The 22,885-nt window shown below is 40.7% G+C and overlaps 1 protein-coding gene across 1 annotated transcript in view; it reads left to right on the top strand.

Annotated features, from left to right (window-relative positions):
* LOC131068547 (mitochondrial-processing peptidase subunit alpha) overlaps positions 1-22,113 on the top strand; it is a 104,233-nt gene extending 82,120 nt beyond the window's left edge. Inside the window, exons 12-13 of the mRNA XM_058003753.2 lie at positions 21,235-21,347; positions 21,471-22,113. Of these exons, the coding sequence (XP_057859736.2) occupies positions 21,235-21,347; positions 21,471-21,538 (181 nt within the window). The 3' untranslated portion in view covers positions 21,539-22,113. The remainder of the gene's footprint in view (positions 1-21,234; positions 21,348-21,470) is intronic.
* The last annotated feature ends 772 nt before the right edge of the window (positions 22,114-22,885 follow it).

Below are 22,885 nucleotides of genomic sequence, written 5' to 3'. Positions count from 1 at the left end.
TTTAGTTTTAAGCTTTTTAGCTTTATTTAGCATTTTAAGCTTTTTTAAGCTTTTGATTACTGTTCATTCTCTTTAAAACTCCGTCTTGTAATTCCTTTATATACGCCTGTATATTCGTTATTAATTCATTCAATATCATTCGATTATTGATTCAATTATTTTTCAAACTGAGTTGGGTCAGTTGTATCCACAAATCCATTGACCACAAGCTCCCACAAATTGTTTGCAACCATAATGGTCTTCATCTTCTTTGCCCAAACATCACTACTTTGTCCATTAAAGGACATTGTCTGCTGCCAACTCTTTCCGTCATCTCCAGCCATGTCTCCTTCACAATAAAACTCACTACCCAAAATAACAAATGCCCAAACTCACAAGGATTTAGGGCCAAACGGTTCTGATATCACCTTAAAAATATTTAATGCTCCAAATGGGCAAACAAATAGAGACTGCTACATTGTTTCCCAATCAGCTGGGAATGCACAAAGCGGAAGCAAAAACCAATAAGATAATACACAGGCTAGAGGCATGCAAGTTCTTTCTTGTTTTCTATCAAATCTAAAAATAACTTCTACAAAGCAAACTACAAACACACAAAAAAAAAAAACTAGCTGATTATGGCTACTGATTACAAATCTATATGCACCATTTTGGAGCTGCTCCCATTCAAAATATCTGAAGCTTCTTTGAGCTCTCTAACTCACACACTGCTCACTTGGAGCTACATGGTGCTGTTAGAAGCAATCACTGCTCTCAGCACAAACAAACACAATAGCTGCTACTACAAAACTAAAAACATTTTCTGCTACTGCTGCTGCTTCTGCACACAGGTTTCTTCAATTTTCTGAGCTATTGACCGATTTGGAGAACATTCCCCTCTTTTGTCTTGGGGTTGTCCACACAAAAATTCCCCCTCAAACTCAAAATTCAAACTTACCTACCAGCATTAAGATCTCTTTGTTAGGGGTAGATAACGTATGTTAGTAAGAATAATATTGGTAAGTGTGTTATGTTATGTTTATGTTTATGTTGTCGCTGAGAGGTTCCCGGGTAGTTGGGAGTTGGTGACGGTTGGCAACTTGACCAACTGTCGGGTCTTTATATTGTTTGGTTGGAACCTCGGCAGGGGGTATGTATGGACAATTCTGGACACTGGAATAAAGATATAACATTTCTGGTCTAATTAGTATCATTGTCATTTATGCTGTGATGTACAATTGTTCTGTTACATGAATATTTGGTACATGTGGGAAATATTGTGTTATTTGATTATTCACCAACCATACATTTAGGACTAAACATTTTGGCGCCGTTGCCTGAACGAACTTGGAGATAACTATGGCGGTAGGCGGAAGCAACTAATGGGTCGGCCATTTAACCAGCAATTAATTGTTGTGGACAGTGACACGCACGAAGAGAGTACCGCGGAAGAGGAACGAGAGGATCAATTGACGACAGACTTGGTGGAGTTGTGGGACGTGTTGGTCACGCAGTATGTGCGGCGAGAGGCTCAGGAGAGAGCCGTCTCGGAAGGCACGGTACGTGGTGAACTCACTGTCATCACCCCCATCTTTGACCTACTCGGGAGTATTCCAAGGTTACTTGCCAAAAATCTGATTGCACTCTAAGACCGAAGGGAGGAGATGGTAAAGGAACTTCAGCAGCAACAAGTCCTCCGATGGTACGAGGAATAGAGTCGTAGGGAGGAAGAGGAGAGGGAGGCTATTCGGCACTGTACCTTTGGTATTTGATGCCCCTACGGCCGAACAAAGACAGACGCACCACTACCACCGAAGGAGTAAACGAGGGAATTGTACGGAGATCTCTCCGCATAAAAGAACAGGCCGACAGGTTACGACAACTAAGGGAGGTTGCCGACTCGAAGATTCTGGAGAAACACAACAGAAGTCGGAGTGAGTCGAAGTCGTAGTCGGGGGAGGCAAAAACCGTGTACGTGGAAGGAGTTGGTCAAGGTCGCTAGGAACTTGCCACCTCCAGACGTAGCGGAGGAAGATCTCGCCGACCAGGCCCCACACTCAATGTCACCGGAGCCGAATCGCAAAGCACCCCGTCGGAATATTCTGAACAAGGAGAGGAGGCGGTATGAGACTTGCATGAGGAAATCGCCACTATTTTTGAAGCAACGTTGTTTGGCATTAAAAAATTGTCCTTGTCAGAGGGCATCAAAATAGGAGGGTCAGATCTGGAAACCTCGGGAAGGAGAGACTATAGAAGCGAAGGTGACCAAAGCCCGACTGACAGGGGCCCGACCAGACTAGGAGCGTACGGTACCTACCGGACACGTAATACCTTCTCGACCTATAGCCATTTCCAGGCACTGCATAAAACCATACAGAAAAGAACGATGGCACACACCTCGGAGAAGCAGAAACTCCCAAAATTCATGGGTGATGGGTCAGAGGACCCCGTACGACATTGCAAGACATGTGTCACCATCTGGGAAGCAATTGGCTTGGACGACCGGGACTACTGGCTAAAGGCATTCCCGGCCACTCTGCGAGGAATAGCTATTAACTGGTATACGGACCTCGACGCTTAGCATAAAACGTCCTGGAGCAATCTGAAGAAGGCCTTCGAGGAAGAATTCAAACTCCTACGGGATAACAACGAAATTGTGGCAGAGATTTACAACACTAAACAAGGAAAAAATGAAAGTGTGCATGCATATAAAAGAAGGCTCAGGGAATTACTTAACAAAATGGACAACCAGCCGGCGGATGGCCTCAAGAAGCGGTGGTTTGTAGAGGGATTAGTACCGTCCTTGAGAAGGACGATGAAAGTGGTGCCTCCGCCATCGTACGATGAAGCATACAACCGCGCCATGGATATTGAAAGTGAAAACAAGACATCCCGGGGGAAGCAACGGGTGAGCGACGGTGACAACACGGACGAAGACAGCGATGGGGGATCCAAAATCGTGCAAGCACTCTGGAAGGATATGATGAGGATGATGAAGGAATGAAAAGGTGAAAAAGAAAGTGGTAGGGAAGGAAAAGAATTATGGTGCACTGACTACAAGACTGAAGGACACACTAAAGGAAGTTGTCCCCGCAAAGTTTTCTGTGACATCTGCCAAGTAATGGGACATTCCACTAAGGAATGCCCATACAAATTGAAAGCACGGAGCACACAAGTGCTCTATGCCCAACCCGACCAAGCCACACCATCGGCGACACCTCCGAAGCCAACAACAAACTCTGACACCTCCCCTGGAGGGTACATGAACAATCGGCGGGGTAGCAATAGATCCAATAATAACACACCAAGGAGTAGAATTCAATACGACGCAAAGGGGCGACCTTTGATTTAATGCAGGAAGTGCAATGAATGGGGTCACTTTGCCCGAGAATGCCAAAACGGGGGTGATGTAGGAAGTTTGTTGTGCAGTCCAGGAAATCACGAGGATATAGATTGCCCAAAGCAAAAAGGGGTGAATATGTTGGACGTGGAAGGAGCAGGAGAAGACGTATTGGCAATCACGAGGTTGCAAAACAAGAAAGCCATGTATCTTGACCCTCGCACAGAAAAAGAAAGGCTTCAGGAGGCCAGGGCGGATATCGATCGGGCGATGGCAGAAGAGTGGAGGGCCTCGTACCTGGCCGCTGGTACACCACTCCGGTCAGGACCAGAGAAAACTATCATTAAGCAGATGTTACAAACCACAATACCTGTACTGGTGTCCAACCTTCTGCAGACCATGCCACAGTTAAGTATGGCTCGGACAAATGTAAACGGGGACACTACCCTCGGTCAGGAACACCAAACGATGACGAAACCATGTAGTATGGACCCGGTGAAGGGACCCGGTATGGATGCCATGAACCCTATGCTACTCACGGTAGGCGTTGGATGGAAATGAGCAGCAGTAGAGATGGATATAATGGGACAAAAGCTCACAAACACCATTGTTGATGGTGGGTCCGGAGTCAACGTAGTACTGGAGGAAACTTGACGAAGCCTCGGCAAGCCTACACTCTAGCCACCAACCTTCCACTTGGTCGATGCGGATCAACATGGTATCAAACCCCTCGGTACCCTCATGGCACAAAAGGTGGTAATCGGGACGCAGCAATTCCTTCTGGATTTTGTAGTCATCCCACTGGAAAGAAAAGTGTACGACGCCCTTCTGGGAAGGGGATGGTTGATAATGGCCAGAGCTAATCATAACTAGAAAAAGAATACTCTAAAAACAGAAGACCTATTCGTCATCGCTTCCGAAGTAGGCGAGGTAGAAGCCGGACCTAATTCATTGTACCAGGTGATTCCTAACCCAGCTGGGCCACCAGAGATTGACGGAGAGAGAGTAAAATGGTACCAACAGTACGGGGATCGCTACGTTGATGATTGCTACAAGGGTGTGGGACCCGCTCCAGTGGTGGACAAGATATGGGATCTGGAGTACGTAGGGACGTGTTGTGCACAAGAATGCTACAAAAGACTACCACACGTATGTATGTGGTTACACGACTCAGAAATAAGAATGAAGACGCCAAACAATGCCTCAGGGGTAAAGAGGAACAACAACGGGGATGAAGACTCCAAATAGGAACCAAACAAGAAATGGAAGGAAGACAGGTTGAGGAACAAAGGAACAATGAAGAAGTTGAAAAAGAAGCAAGGTAGGGGGCCAACAAGGAGGAAACAAAGGAGACAGGAAAATCCTTCAGCAGCAAGGACGAACACAATAAACTGACCAGTGGCTTACAAAAGACCAACTAGAAGGCACAATCAGGCCAAGGGATACCTGGGTAAATTAAAGGCAAGGAGGCTAATATTGAAAAAGCCTTGTCAGATAAAGGAAGTAAGACGACTGTTAAAAAAAGGGGTCTTAAAGGGTGAGGAAGAGAAATACAGGGAAAAAGCAACTAAGTCCAAGTCGACGAGTATTAAAAAATTGAAATATTAGGCAAGTACAAGCAAAAGCACTAGGGAAAAATTAAGACTGCTAAAAAGGCAATTATTTTATGTCAAGTTAAAACATTTATACCTAACCCTAACCCTGGCAAAGAAAAGTGATTATAAAAGCCTCCATGAGATCCCATTAGGCATAGCGTAGGGAAGACAACAAGGTGAACCCGACAGCCAGGCGGAATTCAGCAGACGGAAGCAAGCAATTGTTCGAGACAACCACCAATACACCGTACGGATGCAAAGGCAAACAAGGAAGAGTTGACAAGTCCATACGACGTACAAATTGCACAGACAGGGAAGCTTGGGCACCAGAAGGCTTCACTGTACGACGTACGGGCTTCGCGTACAGACATGCCAAAGAAGGACGAGCGGCTGCCTAATACGTACGACGTACGGATTGCACAAAGGGAACCAACAAGTTTCACCATACGGCGTACGGTCTTCACGTATGGACGCACTAGAGGATGAAAGACGACATATCACGTACGACGTATGTCGCACGAGTAATAAAGACAGATTTTTTCCGTACGACATACGACGCACAAGCAATAAAGACAAATTTTTTCCGTACGATGTACGGTCTACACATACAGGCACAATAAGGGGAATTCGCTTGAGGAAGAAACTGTACGACGTACGATATAAGGAAAGCAGCCAAAGGAGTGTAAAACGTACAATGGTAGCACCTTGTCCGTACGGTGGGTACCAAGACCGACAGAGTGTTACGTACGATAGGCTACCTTGGCATCCTATTCCGTACGAAACCCTACACATACCGTACGACAGGCTAAGGAGGAAGAATTAGGAAAATAAATATCGTATGGTACGGTACGAAAACTAGTACGCAACAGTCCGTTCAAGCAGGCAACAGGCAGGTATAAGAAGCAAGGGGGTTGTCTGGCATAACACTTTAAGGAAGTTGTACGACAAGGAAATTGAGTGGTACAATGGGCCGTACAAACTGGAGAGGCAATCTTTCCGGCAGTTATAATAATGACCAAGAATGGGGCAAGGGAAGAAGAATAGAAAAAGGCAGTTGTAGTACAACCATGACTGCCACAGAGCCCGCCAACAACAAGAAAACCAGGAGCAAACCAAAGGTACCAAAGGACTCAGAGGGACTCACGACGGCGAATGTAGCATTTGAGAGTGTGACAGGCAGCGAATGCCGTACCTGGTGGGAAGAAACCCCTCCAGACCATGTGACGAAGGAATCTCTTAGGAGGGCACAGGTCGACCACGCCATCCAAATGCCCACATTCGGCATTAAGGAGTTCGAGCCAGTCCTGCGAACCATGGTATCGGGCTATAATCCACAGGAACAAGCTTCTATCATTTAGTTCCAAGGGTGCATAGTGCGAGTTTCGTTCAAACCAGAGGATTTCAGGTGGGTATTCGGTATACCCGAGAAAGGGGCATCTGCAGCCAAACCAACCAAGAAACTTACTAGGGAAAAGAAGAACTGGTTGATGAACTTAGTGTGTAAAGACGACCTCACGGAGGAGTAGTGGAAAAGTGCCTAGACTGACAGCAGAGGAATGAAGTGTGCGTTTATCGCACCAGGAGAATAGAGGATGTTAATGGACCTAGTCAAAAGCTGCCTTACGAGAGCTAGCCGAGCATCCGACATAGCCATGTGGATGATAGGATTAATGAATGGGATCAGATGCGGGAAGGTGTACAATTGGGGCCAACTCCTGGCAAAATGAATCCATGATTTCCTGAGACTAGAACACAAGACGTTCTACATGTGCCATCATGCTATCAGCTTGTTCCTGTATGCTGTACGCTTGTAGGTACCACCAGAAGTATGGGGAACATTTGAACCACGCGGACGGGTAGAACCGAATAAACCCACCATGTACTACTATATCCATCTGGACACCCTAGGCGACACCGCGCAACCGACCAGAAAGAGGAGGAAACTGGACACATCAATGGAGATTGAAGACGTTTGCAATGAAGAAGATTTGAGGGAGGAGGTGGAAGAGACTAAAGAGTAGGAAAGTGGTGATGAGGGGTTCCACCTCATAGGACACACAACGGTGGAGGAGGAAGAAGAAACAGAGTCGTGGTAGCAGGAAGAGGAGGAAGAGGAGGAACAACAGGGGTGGTTACGAGCCCAATGGAAAAGTACGATGGTAAAATTCACACCCTCGAAACTATCCTCGACATACTTGGTACCTCAGGAAGCGTTTGCAGTAGCCAGCCCTGAGGGAGATGTACGACCAGTAGGGGTACTGTTCCAAAAAATCAGCGAAGGGGAACCACCAGAACAGTGACGGGTATCCCTACCATAGATCAGCTTGGCCGTACTTACAACAGAACCTATAGAGGGTACGACAATAATTGGTATGACAGACATGGGTACGATAGACACTGGTACAATACCAGAAGGAACTGGTATGGTACCAACAGGAACCGGTACGGTACCAATATAAACCGGTACGGGTGCATCAGATATTGGTACGGTTCTAGTAGGTACTAGTACGGCCCTAGCAGGGAAGGAGACAGGGATTATACAGGGGACTGATGGTGACTTGGAGGTAGCAGCAACATTGGATACTCTTACAGACGAAGATATAGACCCCTTGTTGGATGGATGGCTAGGGCAGTTCACACTTGCCCCACACCTTCCCCCCTCCCCTGCACCGCATAACATGGCCATTAGGGCGGGCATGACCCTAGATAGAGATATTGCTATCCCAGACCTGGACAGAGAGGGATCAGCTGATTGAGAGCAGTAGAACCCGGGAAGTGACAAGCAGAGCAGTGAACTGGAGGGAGCACTTGCAGGGCTCCACATTACACCACTCGATCCGAATGATCCAGTAGGCTCACTCAGACGATTCCTAGGGGAGCTACAGGGGCTCTCCGATGTTGCACGCAACATGGCTCAGCTTACTGGATAGATGGAGGCCGGCAATTCAGCCGACGCTACACAGCTATGTCACTTCATGACTGAGGGGTGCACGGATGAGTTCACGCACCACTTTGAGTAGCAAGGGTAGTCGAACCATAGTACGCTTGAGATGATTCAGAACTGGACCCACAGGCACTTGTTAGGAGGCACAGGCACCTTGGGCACCACCTTCCGCAACATGGAGAAGGCCTTTCGGGAGGTGTACTTATAGATGTGGCAACACTAGGTGGAGAAAGAGGCTCAGTAGATGTACATAACAACACTGGAAAAGGAAGGCGAGAAGCAGGCACAGTTAGCTACAGTGGAGAGGAGCTTGAGGAAGGAGATGGAAATGAAGATGACCACCTATGAGGCCCGTTGTAGCATATAGGAGGAGGCATAGGCATTAGCAGCCCAGGTGGCAGAGCTTACCTTACAGCTAGAACAAAAAGATAAAAAGCTATTGGAAGCTTCTCACATGGTAAAGAAAGCATGGGAACGACAGCTGCTGGCAGAAAAGAACCTGAAATTTCAGGCCGGACAACAACCTCCTCCTGCGGCCACTACAGGGACGCCTCCTCCCTCTTCTCGGTCTTAGCTATGTTTTATATAATTCAGTTTTTCTTGTTTGAGTCGTTTGGAAGACGACTACGTTTTTGGGGGGGCTAATGTTAGGGGTAGATAACGTATGTTAGTAAGAATAATATTGGTAAGTGTGTTATGTTATGTTTATGTTTATGTTGTCGCCGAGAGGTTCCTGGGTAGTTGGGAGTTGGTGACGGTTGGCAACTTCACCAACCATCGGGTCTTTATATGGTTTGGTTGGAACCTCGGCAGGGGGTATGTATGGACAATTCTGGACATTGGAATAAAGATATAACTTTTCTGGTCTAATTAGTATCAGTCATTTATGTTGTGATGTACAATTGTTCTGTTACATGAATATTTGGTACGTGTGGGAAATATTGTGTTATTTGATTATTCACCAACCATACATTTAGGACTAAACACTCTTGCAGGCTGGAGTTGCACGTCAGGAGCAAGTTGGGGGAAGCAATCCCCAAGTCAATCTTTTGCTGCAATCCTCTGTAGGTTGCATTTACTCTTGGCTGCTCCTGATAGGGTAGGTGTGCACGAAGGTTGAGGAAGGTGTAGGGAGGCTTAGGAGAAATAAGTTTTCCAACATTTAAGTGGTGATATATGTATGTCTTCGTATATACATTGATACAATTATTTTATTGTACTATAGAAATAATTTGGTCTATAGGATGCTAGAAGACATTTCATTATGCATGAGGCAAAACATCCTCAGTTTAAAGTTCACCATGGAATTACTCTCTAGTGTCAACTGTTGATGATCCTTGCAATGTCATATTTACATGGAAAGTATAATTGAAGTACCTGTCAAGCTTAGATTTCCCTTCGACATATGCTACCATGGATGGAAGAGCAATTGATACCATCAAAAGCACGTGGGTTGCACTTGGCTTCTATAAATGCTTGGGCTTCTTGAGTGTGAGGTATTTGGCTTTGGTGGGAATCAAACCTATGTTACTAGTTTAGTGTAATGTCCCTTTTTTGAAATAGGAATTATTAATAACTACTAATAAATTTAAAATATAAAAGAATAAAAATAAAATATAGTATAATTGAAATTTAATTAAGATAAATGAATGGTTAGAAGGCATGAAATGAAGAGTTGTGACCCCTGCAAACATGAGATATAAAACGGAGGAGTTCATTTGAAAGGGGATATGGAGGAAGGAAGAAAGAATGGAGCATGTGAATCAAGAATGAGTTAATGGAAAAAAAATAAGGAATGGGAAGAAAATAAGCGACTCCTTCAAAAGGCAAAAATAATGAAGGGTTATGCTTCTCCCTCACATTGGACGATATAAAGGGGAGAAGGTTTCATTTGAGGACATCCAAGGGAGATCTGTTTGGAAACTAATTTATTATTCTCAAAAGGCAGCAAGGGAGGGTGGTGACTCAATTATTATGAATCAATAAAGTAGAAACGAAAATCATTCCAAGCATTCAAGGATCACTTATCAATCATATCTCATGGATCCACAAAAGCTATCATCAATTACCAAATCAAGCAAACTAATAATCAGCAAATCATTCTATTAAATCAGCATTCATTCAATCATCATTCACTGATATATCACACCTGTATTCATTGCATCATCACTCATCAATCATCTAATCAGCAATCACTTAATCTTCACTCTACGAATACCTCAAATCATACAATCAAAGGAGTTCATTCAATCAATCAATCGTTCATACAAATATCAATCATTCAACAACAATCCATCAATAAAGTTTGAATTGGAGAAGAATTCGGAAATAAACCTGAATTTGAAATTAAGAACATACATCTATAATATCAAGGGAATTAATTGTATTCACTATTTATTTATTTATAAATATGTTAGGAAGATGCAGCAGCACTGGTCTTCCCTCATCAAGCATGCCACCCCAAGTTGGATGGATTGGAGGTACTACAATACTTGTGGGCCGAGGGGCCGAATGACTCGGAGGCTCATTATGTGCCCCTAGGCTTGGTTGAGGAAGGTAGTCTCCTAGAGTCCTACAAGAAATATAAGATTAGTAATTATTTATCTGATTTTAATCAGCAATCATATTTGGAATTAATGTGAAACGTTTGATAGGGAGATGCAGCAGTACTGGTTCCCTCATCAAGTACACCAACCCAAGATGGATGGATTGGAGGTCCTGCCCGTTTTGTGGTCCAAGGTGCTGAATGACTTAGAGGCTCATTTTGTGCCCTTGGGCTTGGTTGAGGAGGACAGTCTCCCGACGTCCTATCAAGCTTTTCTATCAGACTCTTAATATGGTTGGCTATTGGAAATAAGCTATGAAATGGATACAAATGATTTCAAGATATTTTGTTTTCAAGGGATTGTTTGTATATGATCATGGATCCTTGATATTAATGCTTGATGTTAATTAATTATGATTTTTCTTTTAATTGAATTGCAATTATGTAAATTTATTATAGAATACTATTTGTAAATAAATTGTATTATTGGAACTGTTATTTTTGGGCAAAATCAGTATACTTCTAAAAGGGAACATTAGATTAAGCTTCTTGAACTTGTTGGTTCGGGTTCGATCTAGCTTGGATATGGATCTAGGTTCGGTTCATAAGGGGTATACATGTAGGGTTTGTGAAAACCACTGTGAGGTGAATCTGTCACAAATTTTCCGAATATTAGTTGTCAACCAAGCACAAATCCGATGTAATGCATTTTGTAAAAAAATCCTTTGCTGCTTCCACACTTTGGGTGTAGAGGCTATATTTGAGATGTGAAAGGCCTTGAAGAAGCTTCGAGCTCCTATGCGCCTTTTATTTCTTAATTGCTTAATAGCTTTGAAGTTGGAAGTCTTGTTTGGTGCTTCAATACTCTAGTCTAACGATTCCATGTCTCCTTTGACCAAAGCTTATGTCTCTCGTTGGCTCCATCCATTTTGCCATATTGCTATTTTTATTTTTTAAGTTTTTTTTTTTATGTTTTAGGTTAGGTCTTAGATTTAATATTTGTTTTCTATTTTATTTTTCTCTGTTTTAAATGATAATTGATTGTACTTATTTACAAAGGAGAGGAATACTCCTTTTATAAGCATTTACAAAAGATCTTTCCATAATGGAAGTGATCGAGAACTAAAGACTGAATAGAAAGATTATAAATACTAACTAAATGACTTACAAAATAGAAAGTTACTAAAAACTAACTAAAACGACTTAAATGACCATTATAAGCTAATAGTACAATATTACTTTAATACCCTCCCTTAATGGTCATTCTGCTATTTACCATGTAGAAGACTAGTCATGATTAGCTGGTCTTTTGGCCATGAATGCATAGAAGGCTGACTCCTCTGAATGCTTTGCAACATGAGCTTGTTGGTTGAGACGCTTTGTGGTTGGATTTTTGACTAGCCAACTACTTTCTATAGAACTTGTTCATATGACCAAGGTACCACAATAGTGACACCCTCCAACTATCTAGAGACACAAGATTAAAAAAGAACTTCTCAAATACCTTCAATTTGTGTTGATGAAAAATTGGAAAAAAAAACTAAAACCCATTTGATTTGTTTAAAAAATCATGCGAAAATTTTGACTACCCATGATTTTTTGGAAAATCGCACTAGACCTTTACTGTTCTGAAAATCCATCAAAAAACCAGGTAAAAAACCTTCCACTGCTTTGGAGAAAAATAACAATACCCCTGATTTTGTAAAAAAATTGCACAAAAGCTCAATTTTTTTTTGCGAGAACGCTGTTTTCCCCAGAAACCCTAGTTGTAGCTTTGCAACCTATGATTTAAATTAATTTTTTTGGTCAAAAAAATCAGCTGAAATTTGGCGCATGTTTGGAAACCCTAGGTGCTCAGCAGACATGCAAGAGCAAACCCACAATTTTGTTAATAAATCGTGTCAAAACAGAAGATAAAAACATGACCCAGAAAACTACGATTTTTATCAAAAAATTGTTTAAAAACTTTGCTGGTAAAAACCCTTGATCTCCAAAAGAAAAAAGCACAAATTTTATTCTATAAAAAATAGGCCAAAAAACCCTATAATTTTTGTTTTAAAAAAAACAGATAAAAAACTTATAGAAATTTTTAGGTAAATGGACCACTTTTTTTTTTTTTTATTAAAACATTTGCCAAAAAGAGAACCTATTCTCTAATATCATGAAATGATATTTGATTGTTCTTATTTACAGAGGAGAGGAATACTCCTTTTATAATCATGTACAAAAGATATTTCTATAATGGAAAATCAAAAGATAGAATAGAAAGATTCTAAATACTAACTAAACCACTTACATAATAGAAAGTTACTAAAAACTAATTAAATGACTTAAATGACCATTATAAACTAAATATTACAATATTATTTTATCAAGGTTAAAAGTATAATTAATATTGCATAAATATAATTAAAATAATATATGTTTAAAACAATAATAATTATTTAATCAATTTCTCACATATCTCGGGGACATATTTTATGTAAATTTCTAAAAAGTAATATTTATTCTTTATTAATAATGGAAATTTAGGGAAATAAATTAAATAAGCTATTAGTTTTACTATTAATAATAATAATTTTTTTGTTATATATGCTAATTAATTTCTAATACTAATAATATATATTTTTATTTATTCTTTATTTATGTATTTATTTTTTACAGGTGCCTGGTTCAAAGAGCACTGAAGGGAAAGAACCAGTAATAAAACCCTTTAGTATTGCTAAAGCAAACATAAGCCTATCTACCCATTACAAAAGCCCATAGGCATCCCAAAAAAACCCCCCAGATACATAACCATCCGCATTAGATATAAAGGAAGCTGTCATAACCAACATAGAAGAGAACATCTCAAAATAGAACCAGTGCCATCAACCCTGAACCATCCTGTCTACACAACACATGAGTCCAGGCCTCTGAATAGAATAAAACTCACAACTAGAAAAGATCCTAAAATAACTGAACCTGCCAACACAAAAATGGTGAGCAAACATATGACAATCCAGATAAGAAGAAGAGAGGGATGATGAAGACCCTGAGGAAGCAAAATAAGACCGATCCATAAGGTAAGCCAAAGCAACAACCAAAGAAATAGCAGCAGGATAAGAAACCATTTGAAACACCACGCTATCTGCAATTTGTAGTTTCAAAAATAGCCACCAACCACCAATTTTAACAAGAACTCTCCACAGCAAAAAGAGCATTTTGTGTTAGAAAAATCAAATGCAAAGAAAGAATGGATACCATGACTACAAGCCACCGTGAATATAAAAGAGGAAGAGATATCCAAAACATGATTAGCCCTCCAAATCAAGAAAAGGCAGCTCACAAGAAAATGAGCAGAAAATGCAGGAATGACCAACAAATGATGAAGCATACTCATGCCGCAAAACACAACCTCCTGGCACCACACCCCGAAACATGAAACATGCAACTCCCCAAGGATATGAACAAATACGATGCCAGGTGATTAGAGAATGATGGAGCCAACACAACTAATCATGGCTCAAAACCCCCGCCAGATGGCCACCAAGCCTAGACCACAAAAGATAATGATTACCAAATAATGCAGAAGATCGAACATCATAACAACCATTATTACCCGACACCATCCCACACAAAAAACAAAGACACATCATCAAAAGAGTCCGAGACACCCACCAACAATATATCCACAAATGAAAACGAATAGCCAATCAGAACATACATTAGGCATAGCAAAGACCCCCCAAACAACAATCAGTGAAAAAAGCCCGAAGTACAAAAAGAAATGGAAAAGGTACCAGCCAACCCAAAGTTGCCCCATCACCCTCCATGCTCAATGAGGAGATACTACTGGATATACCTACAACAAAGATGTTGCCATAAGGCAGGACAACATCCTCCCTGTAGCCATATACGAAAGAAAAACCACACCCAACAAGGAGAGGGGAGAAGACTACACCAGAAGCTAAATAAAGATGAAAGATAGCACCCTCGCAGGAGAAGCCGCAACATCCTCTAGGCTCCATGAGGAAATTCTAACGGAAAATATCAACAACAAAGATATTGCAAGAAGAGCAACACCCTCACTGCAGATACTTACGGAAGAAAACCACATCCAGCATAGAAAATGAGGGAGGCTTCTAAACAAGACCCAAATCCTGCTAAGAAAGAAGCTTAATGCAAGAAGCTGGTATGTCAGAAGGAAGAACCTCTAAGAAATCAGCACCCTCAACAATAGCCTTATTAGCCAAAAAATCCGCAATGACATTGATCTCCCTGTAACAATGAGAGATGGAGAAAGTGGAAAAGCACTTCAATTGCACAAGAATGTGATCTAACAAATACTGTAAATGCCAAGAGAGACATTTTTTGGCAACAACCGCCTGAAAAACCAACATTAAGTCACCTTCAATAACAATGTCTTTAATATTCAAAGAGATAGCGAGATCAAGACCAAAGGATAAAGCCTGAAACTCAGCTACATTATTAGTACCCTGACCAATATATTTTCCCACAGCTTTGATGATCTTAGAAGAATGATAAAAAATGACCACTCCAATACCAGACCTTCCCGGATTTCCCTTAGAAGCCCCATCGAAATTTAGCTTGAAAGTAAACTTGGGGGGGGGGGGACTCCATTTGGCCATCTTACGTTTAACAAGAGAAGATAGACCAACTGATATAGCCCCATGAGAAGGCATTAGACGAAGAGAACCCCATTTCCAAGTGACACAATTATCCTAATGAGAAAAAGACCTGAGGTGATCTAAATTTTTATGGATGTAAGAAAGCACAACCTCACAAATGGAGGATTGAATTTTGCCAATAACATCAACAAGAGTAGCAGATTTATGTTTAAAGATCCTAGAATTCCTTTCAAGCCAGAGATTCTAGAACACTAGTGATGGAGCCACAATCCAAAGAGATGAATAAAACGAAGAGGAGAACAACAAGGGCCAAGCCATGAAGTGCGAAAACAGATTGGGACAAAGAGCAGAAGACCAACCAAGCATCCCAAAAAGCCAATAGCAACACTCACGAGCAAAAGGACAAAGCAGAAAAAGATCGTCCATGGATTCCATACAATATCCACAAAAAACACAAGGGAATACTGCTGTAATCCCAAGCCCGTCCAATCGCATCCCAGTGACAACTTTATCCTGGACTGCCAACCAAGCAAAAGACCCCGCCTTAGGAAGACAAGCCGGATGCCAAAACAGTTTAGTGTGCCAGAAGAGGGAGGTTGAAGAAGTCTGAGACAACAAATGATAAACATCTTTTACTGAATAAGCACTTGAGGCACTCTTAATCCAAACCAAGGAACCAAGGAATTCTCCTTATCTTGAAAGACGAGGTCTTTTCTGAAGTTCTTCCATAAAAGCAAGTCTAAGGTCGTTATCAATAGGCAAGGGAGGAATATTCTTCCATTTAGCTACTAAATATGGACTTGTAGAAACAATATCAATATAATCTGCAACAAAAGCCCCCCAAAGATCCGATAAAATACCAAGCAAAGGGGACCAATCTCGGATAGCTGAAAGAGCGGGATACCCATTCCACACTTCATCCCAAAAGCGGGCCTTCTTCCCATTATGAACAACCCAAGATAGATGTGGTAAAATAACCATCTTGCAAGAAACCAAAAAGTTCCAAAATCTTTTCTCTAGAGGCTCCCCTTAAATACTTAGCAAGCATGATGGAAGCCCATTTACTTAAAGGGTCTGCATATAACTTCCACACCAGTTTAGCCCCCAGAGCCTTATTCTGAGCAACTAAATCACGAATACCCGCGCCACCCAGTTCTTTAGGACGACAAATTTTGTCCCATGCAAGAAGAGGAATCTTCTTTCTACCTCCCACATTATCATTCCAAAGGAAGGACCTAAGGGAAATCTTAATGTCCTTAACAACTTTAGGGGGAGCCTGCATAATAGACAACAAGTATGTAGGGATGGCACTTAGAACTGATTTAATTAGAAGAATCTTACCAACCATCGTAAGCCACTTATGATTCCAGGAGGATATTTTGGAAGTGATCGCATGCACAACTTTATCCCAAAAGGAGGTCTTTTTCAGAGCCTAGAAAGAAAGGAATGCCTAAATACTTGCAAGGAAAAGTCCCTACTTGAAAACCCCAAAAGTGGATGAGTCTATTTCTAACTAGAGGAGAGACATTCACAAAGAAAACTTTAGACTTCTGGTTATTAACCTTCTGTCCAGAAAATGCAGCATAATCAGAAATAATTTTCTTTATAACCCTAGCTTCCCTCAAAGAGGCAGCCCCAAACAGAAGCGTATCATCAGCAAACAAACAATGGGATTGTGAAGAAGGAAGGCCATCAATTTTGACACTTGACCATAGACTAGATGCCGTAGCATTAGAAATGGTCCTACTTAACGCCTCTGCCAAAAGAATAAACAAAAAAGGGGAGAGGGGATCCCCTTGCCTAATTTCCCAGGAGGAAGCAAAGAACCCCAATGGAGAACCATTAATCAATACTGAGAAACGGGCAAAAGATATGCATGAAAACACCCATTTAGCCCAACAGTGCGAAAACCCCAGGCGATTCAAGACAGCAACAAGGGACTGCCAATTGACGCGATCATAAGCCTTAAGCATGTCTAGTTTAAGGATCATGGCTGGAATCTTTTGTTGCGATATGGAATGCAGAATTTCCTGAGCTACAATCGCACCGCTAGATGTCTCCCTACCAAGCACAAAGCCACCCTACTCCATGGAAACTATCCGAGGAAGGAGCCTAGAAAGCCTAACCGAAATTGCCTTAGTAAAATTTTTATACAGAGTAGTACACAGGGCAATCAGACGAAATTCAGAAAAAGAGCTAGGATTATCCACTTTTGGTATAATAGCAATAAGAGTAGTATTAAGCTCTCTCAATATCGACCTATTTCTTCTAGACTCTTCCAAGGCTAACAAAACATCATTTCCTATAAAATCCCAACACTTTTGAAAAAATAGAGCCGTAAAACCATCCGGACCCGGAGCCTTTTCCGGGTGCATGGAAAAGACTATCTCTTTCAGCTCTTCCAACGAAAAGGAAGCCATAAGCATCTTATTATCCTTATGAGATACTAAAGGGGGGATCGAATTTATGAAAGCATTATCTAAAGCAACAGGTTCAACCGTAAGCAAAGACTTAAAGAACCTGACAGCTTCAGAAGCAATATCATCCTCATCAAATAGACTTTTTCCATTAGAATCAACAATATACGAAATTCTATTGCGATGCCTCTCAAGCTTAGAAGAAGAAAGGAAAAACTTAGTATTTCTATCCCCTTCGGATAACCAAAGGTCCCTAGACTTTTGCCTCCAATAAGATTCTTCCCTAGCCAAAACCTTACTCAATTGAAGATTTAAAAAATTAAGCCTATCATAAGAAAGAGAGGACATACCCAAATTAATGATACTCTTATTAAGCTGCTCAATTTCTTCCTGAATCCTAGCCTTTTCTCCAAATATATTCTTAAAGTGTGCCACATTCCAATCCCTAATCTTATGTTTTAAGAAAGCCAGTTTCTTAACAATCTGAAACATCCTAGACCCAGGAATAAACGGGGCAAAAAGCCACCATTGTTTTAATGAAGGCAAGAAAGATTGATCCCTAAATCACATTGGCTCAAACTTGAAAGGTAATTTCCGAGGGGCCCTATCCTCAAGAATAGAAAACAAAATAGGGAAATGATCGGACCCAGTGAAGGGGAGAATTGAGGAAACAAAATCTTGACCTGAATTAAACCAATTTTCAGAAACCAAAAACCGATCCAGTCTTTCAAAGATTTGACAAAAATCTCTCCGCATGTTAGTCCATGTAAATGGCCCATTAAGAGGTTTACAATCAACCAAATTCAAAGAATGAATAAAGTGACAAAAATCTGAGATAGAATGCTTATTAGGGATGATTCCCCCAACCTTCTCATTTAAACCTGCAATAGCATTAAAATCACCCCCAAAAATAAAAAAGGCATCACGCAAAGGAGATGCAATTGAAGCAAAAAATTCCCAAAGTTTCCTTTTTTCCAACACCCCAGTCGGGCCATAAACATTAAAAAGCCAAAATTTTGAGTTTGATAACCTACTCTTAACCAGACCAAGCATCCAGTTAGATGAGGAAGCAATCAAGGAGAAGTCCACACAGGCATCTTTCCAAAGGACCGCAAGACCACCTGAAGCACTTGAAGAGGAAGATGCACTAAATTTCCAAATTTTCCAAGATGAGAATAACCTATCGGTAGATGATAAACTTAACTTAGTTTCTTGTAACATCACCACATCACACTTCATTAAGTTCAACTGAGACTTAATCAAGGGTCGTTTGTTAGGGGCATTTAAGCCCCTAACATTCCAAGATATAATCTTCATTGTCCCAGAGGGGAGGCATCAGCTCCCCTCGAAACACACAAAGAAACCTGAGAATCCTTGCCTACCAGGAAGGCCTTGTGAAGACTTCTCTTAGAAGCAAAAGCTCTTGTAACCGGCGGGCTAAAGGGTTTTCTTGATCGTTTCTTTTTGGAAGACTCCAAAGAAGAAAGAAGAGTTGAGTGAATGCCCCGCATCAATTTCTAATTTAGTCTTGACATGCTTAGGCTTCTGACCTCTTTTGCCAGAGTGGACAAAGGTGAAGTAGGGGAAAGGGGGGATTGAATCAAAGGAAACCCATTGAAACCCAAAGAAGTAGAATCCACGGGTGCCTTATCTTCAATGGGACCTACCCCAAGAACCGATGACACTAGAGCCCTCTCCTTGCCTGATTCAATAGGACCCAAAGATGTCCCAAGAACCAACGACATCAGAGCCTTCTCCGGATTAAGAAGATCAAAAGAATTATTTGTAGGAAAAGCAGCTAAATCATTCTCCAGATTGTCTAAGTCGACCGAAAGCGAAGAGATTACTCTATTAGCTAAAGCAGAATTAAGAGCCACATTATTAGTATTAACTTGTACCTGGGCAATAAGATGCTCATCCAGAATGATATCAACCTCCAAGGGATGTTCAATATTTTTCATACCCGACCCAGGAGTCTCTAACTTGGCCCTCAAGTCTTTCTCCAAATCAGCAGAATGCGAAGAAGGTTTTCCCGTATTCAAAATGTCATTAATATTATCCAAATTAGAGACCTTATCCAAGCCAACCCTAGGAGAAGGAAAAAAGCAATGAGGTAAGTCTGACGAAACCCTAGTTGAGATATTTATATCCAAAGGGGAAGGAGCAGAGGCCAAATGAGCAGCATTAACTCCTACATGATCTTTATTCCAAACAAACATTTCCACATTCTTATCAAATGAGGAATCAATAACTCCTAAACCAAATTTAATCGTTTTCATGTGAAAAAACAAAGGAGAATCCATAATCATGGAAGAGCGACCAAATTCCACAGAATCCCTAATAAGGTTTTGACGCCAAATACCAAAGGATGACCGAATGTTGCAAGTTTTTTTAGGAGGAGAAACATTAGCAGAAAGTAAGACACAGATTTTGACCACAAACAACCCATCTTCGAACATCGAATGGGACAACAAAAATTTACCAAACGAGTCCCCAATCTTTGTTAAAATATCAGATTCTACAAATTCGGAGGGTAACAAAGGGAGTTTAAACCAGGAAGGAACCTGCTTTGGACCAACCCCAGAGGGCGCAGAAAAAGGTTTCCAAGTTTCCACAAAAATCAGATTTTTCCCAAGCCAAAAAAATGGAACACTTAGAGCCTTATCCCTAGCATCTCCAGAATCAAAAACAATAATAAACGAATTTGTAGATAAAACTTGGAAGTACAAAGTGCCATACCAGTGTGCATGAATCTTACAATGGAGCTTTGAAAGAGGAATAAAATCACCCCACACCTGAATAATGACTGCCAAAGCCCGGAGATCATGAGCCTTTTTCCCCAGAACAAAATACAAGGCGTCGATCAAAGGAACCGGGAGCCAAGCAGGTCGCGGCTGCGAGGACAGGTCAGATTTCGGCAAAGGACAAGCCGAAACCCCTGGATTTGGCTGCGGCATAGCAGTATCTCCCTTGCTCAAACCGAGCCGAGGCTTATTTTTCAGAAGCCCTAAAATTTCGATTGCCCGTTTGCCGACCACCCTTATTCCTTGCACTCGAGTTGCGGCCCCGATTTCCCTGCCGACAAAAGAACCCCTGAAAATAAGCAGAGGAAGAAAAATCTCGCTTGGATTGTTTACCCCATGAAAAATCCTGAGAACCATTAGTCACACCCGAGTGAGGAAGATCAGCAGAAATCATAACATCCACCCATTTACCGCCTCGAAAAACCCATTGAGGGACATGATCAGCATGCTTGCCAAAAGGATACTTAGGGGGAAGCGGATCTGCCACCACTTCATCCCCCCAAGACCTGTTCGGATGCATGGCCCTCAAAAACCTAACCTTCGCTAGTTTCCTAAAACTATAGATGAACTTTATTTAATATTGTTTTGTGCATTTATCAAACTGGATATACATTTCAACTCTTCAGATTCTATCATCAGATCTCATAGAATTTATAGTTTATGACTGAATTCTCAGAAGATTAATTGGTAAGAAATTGAAGCAAGTGTTGCTTGCAGCTTTTGCTGGATACACACTGCAAAAAACTTAAAAGAACTCTAAACGTGCTAGAACTATCATTCCTTGGCATGCTGATGAACAGCAATTATATATATAATAGAATAATTTTTCTGACCTTGCAGAGCTAGAATATGATTGGCAAAAGCCTCTGACATGCAAACTTTGCCCCTTTGACTTTGAATTTATGCTATTCTCTGGGTTGTACTTATTCACTTCCTATTGTCCATTTTTCTGAAATGTTGACAAAAAAATATACTGCAGGAAACCAGTTGAGCATTTACTGAATGTTCTTACTGAAATTACTTTGGATGACATTACTTCTATTGCCCAAAAAGTCATTTCTACACCGCTTACTATGGTAGCAATGGGGGATGGTATGTATAACTGTTGTCTTATTCTGAATGAAGCATAAATTTATGGTTACAGCATAGGACTCCTCTTCAGCAGACGTTTTTTTGATGTATACCACCTAATCATTTGTGATCTTTGTTTTGCAGTTGTGAATGTCCCAAGCTATGATTGTGTCAGCTTTTTATTTCGTGCATCTCAACTTTTTGATTCTTGAAGTTCAAGCCTTGATGTTCAGGATACTCGGATTATGAATTGTTGGGTATAGCATAGGAGTTCTCTTTAGAGAATGGTTTTGTTGCTGTATACCACCTATATATCATTATTTGTATGCTCTTTAGTTCATTCTATGTAGCAACCTTGTTGATCCTAATTTTTTGGTTGCTAAAATTCGAGCCTTCATGTTCAGAAGACTTGGAGGATGAATTTTTAGATGATCTGAATTTTCTATAATTCATTTCCATTTCTGTAAGGATTTGCCAAGGAATCTTGTGCAAAATGGAACAACACAAATGCAAATAACAGAAGGTATCTGAATATTTGTATGTTTGGTCTAATTTTTGGTCGTGTTGTTCTGGTGACTGAAATATTCTTTGCTATTTTTTTTAATCAACTGCTTTTCCATTATATGACAACTGTTTATGTTTTCTTAATTGAAAATTTTAAACTGTTACCATACCACACGTGCTACAATTCAGTGGATCCTGATCTCGTTCCAATTTTTCTGGGCTGTCTCAGAGATTAGATATTGGTTCGTGCAGTTCAGACATTGAATAAATATTTTATTTTGTTTCAATTAGGTGTCTTGTATAAATCTTTTCTCAGCAAGGTGGTTTTTAGCAGATTTTGAAATTTTATTATTATCTTTGGCTACATTAATTCCTGCAACTGTACATAGACAAGGTTTCAGTTTCATCAACAAGAACGAGATATATATTATTTTAATTGAATTTGATAGGGCAAGGGTGTAATCCAATGCAGACATTCAATAAATTTTTTGATTTGTTTTACTTAGGTGTCTTATATAAATCTTTTCTCTAGCAAGGTGGTTTATTAGCAAAATTTGAATTTTATTATTATCTTAGAACACATTAATTCCTGCAACTGTTCATAGACAAGGATTCAGCTTCATCAACAGGAATCGGATTTTAATTGAATTTGAAAGGGCAAGGGATAATCCAAGAAAGATTGTTAAGTTTTATCACAAATAAAATAACTGAATTGGATGGTTTTGGTTTGCATAATTTATTTTAAAACATTAAAATTGAAACAATAGAATTCAAATGAATCTTTAACTATTAATTTGACATACTATGATGTCATTCTTGTCTGCTGCCTCCATGCTTCCAAGTTATTATGCTATGACCTATAAACTACAAACAATAGGTGGAAAAGGAGTCGATTGAACTTGATTTAGATAAATGTGTTATTGAGGCACCCACAATAATTGAAGAGTTAGTAGGATAACAAACAATTGGGTATGAATCATGATCAAAATACTCTGAATCACCCCTAAAGATCTATCATCCAATTGTGGAATAACCCTTTAGGTTGTCCCAATTTT

The sequence above is a fragment of the Cryptomeria japonica genome, chromosome 4 (genome assembly GCF_030272615.1).
Source record: "Cryptomeria japonica chromosome 4, Sugi_1.0, whole genome shotgun sequence".
NCBI classification, from domain to species: Eukaryota; Viridiplantae; Streptophyta; class Pinopsida; order Cupressales; family Cupressaceae; genus Cryptomeria; species Cryptomeria japonica.
This window is presented reverse-complemented; position numbering and strand designations above follow the sequence as displayed.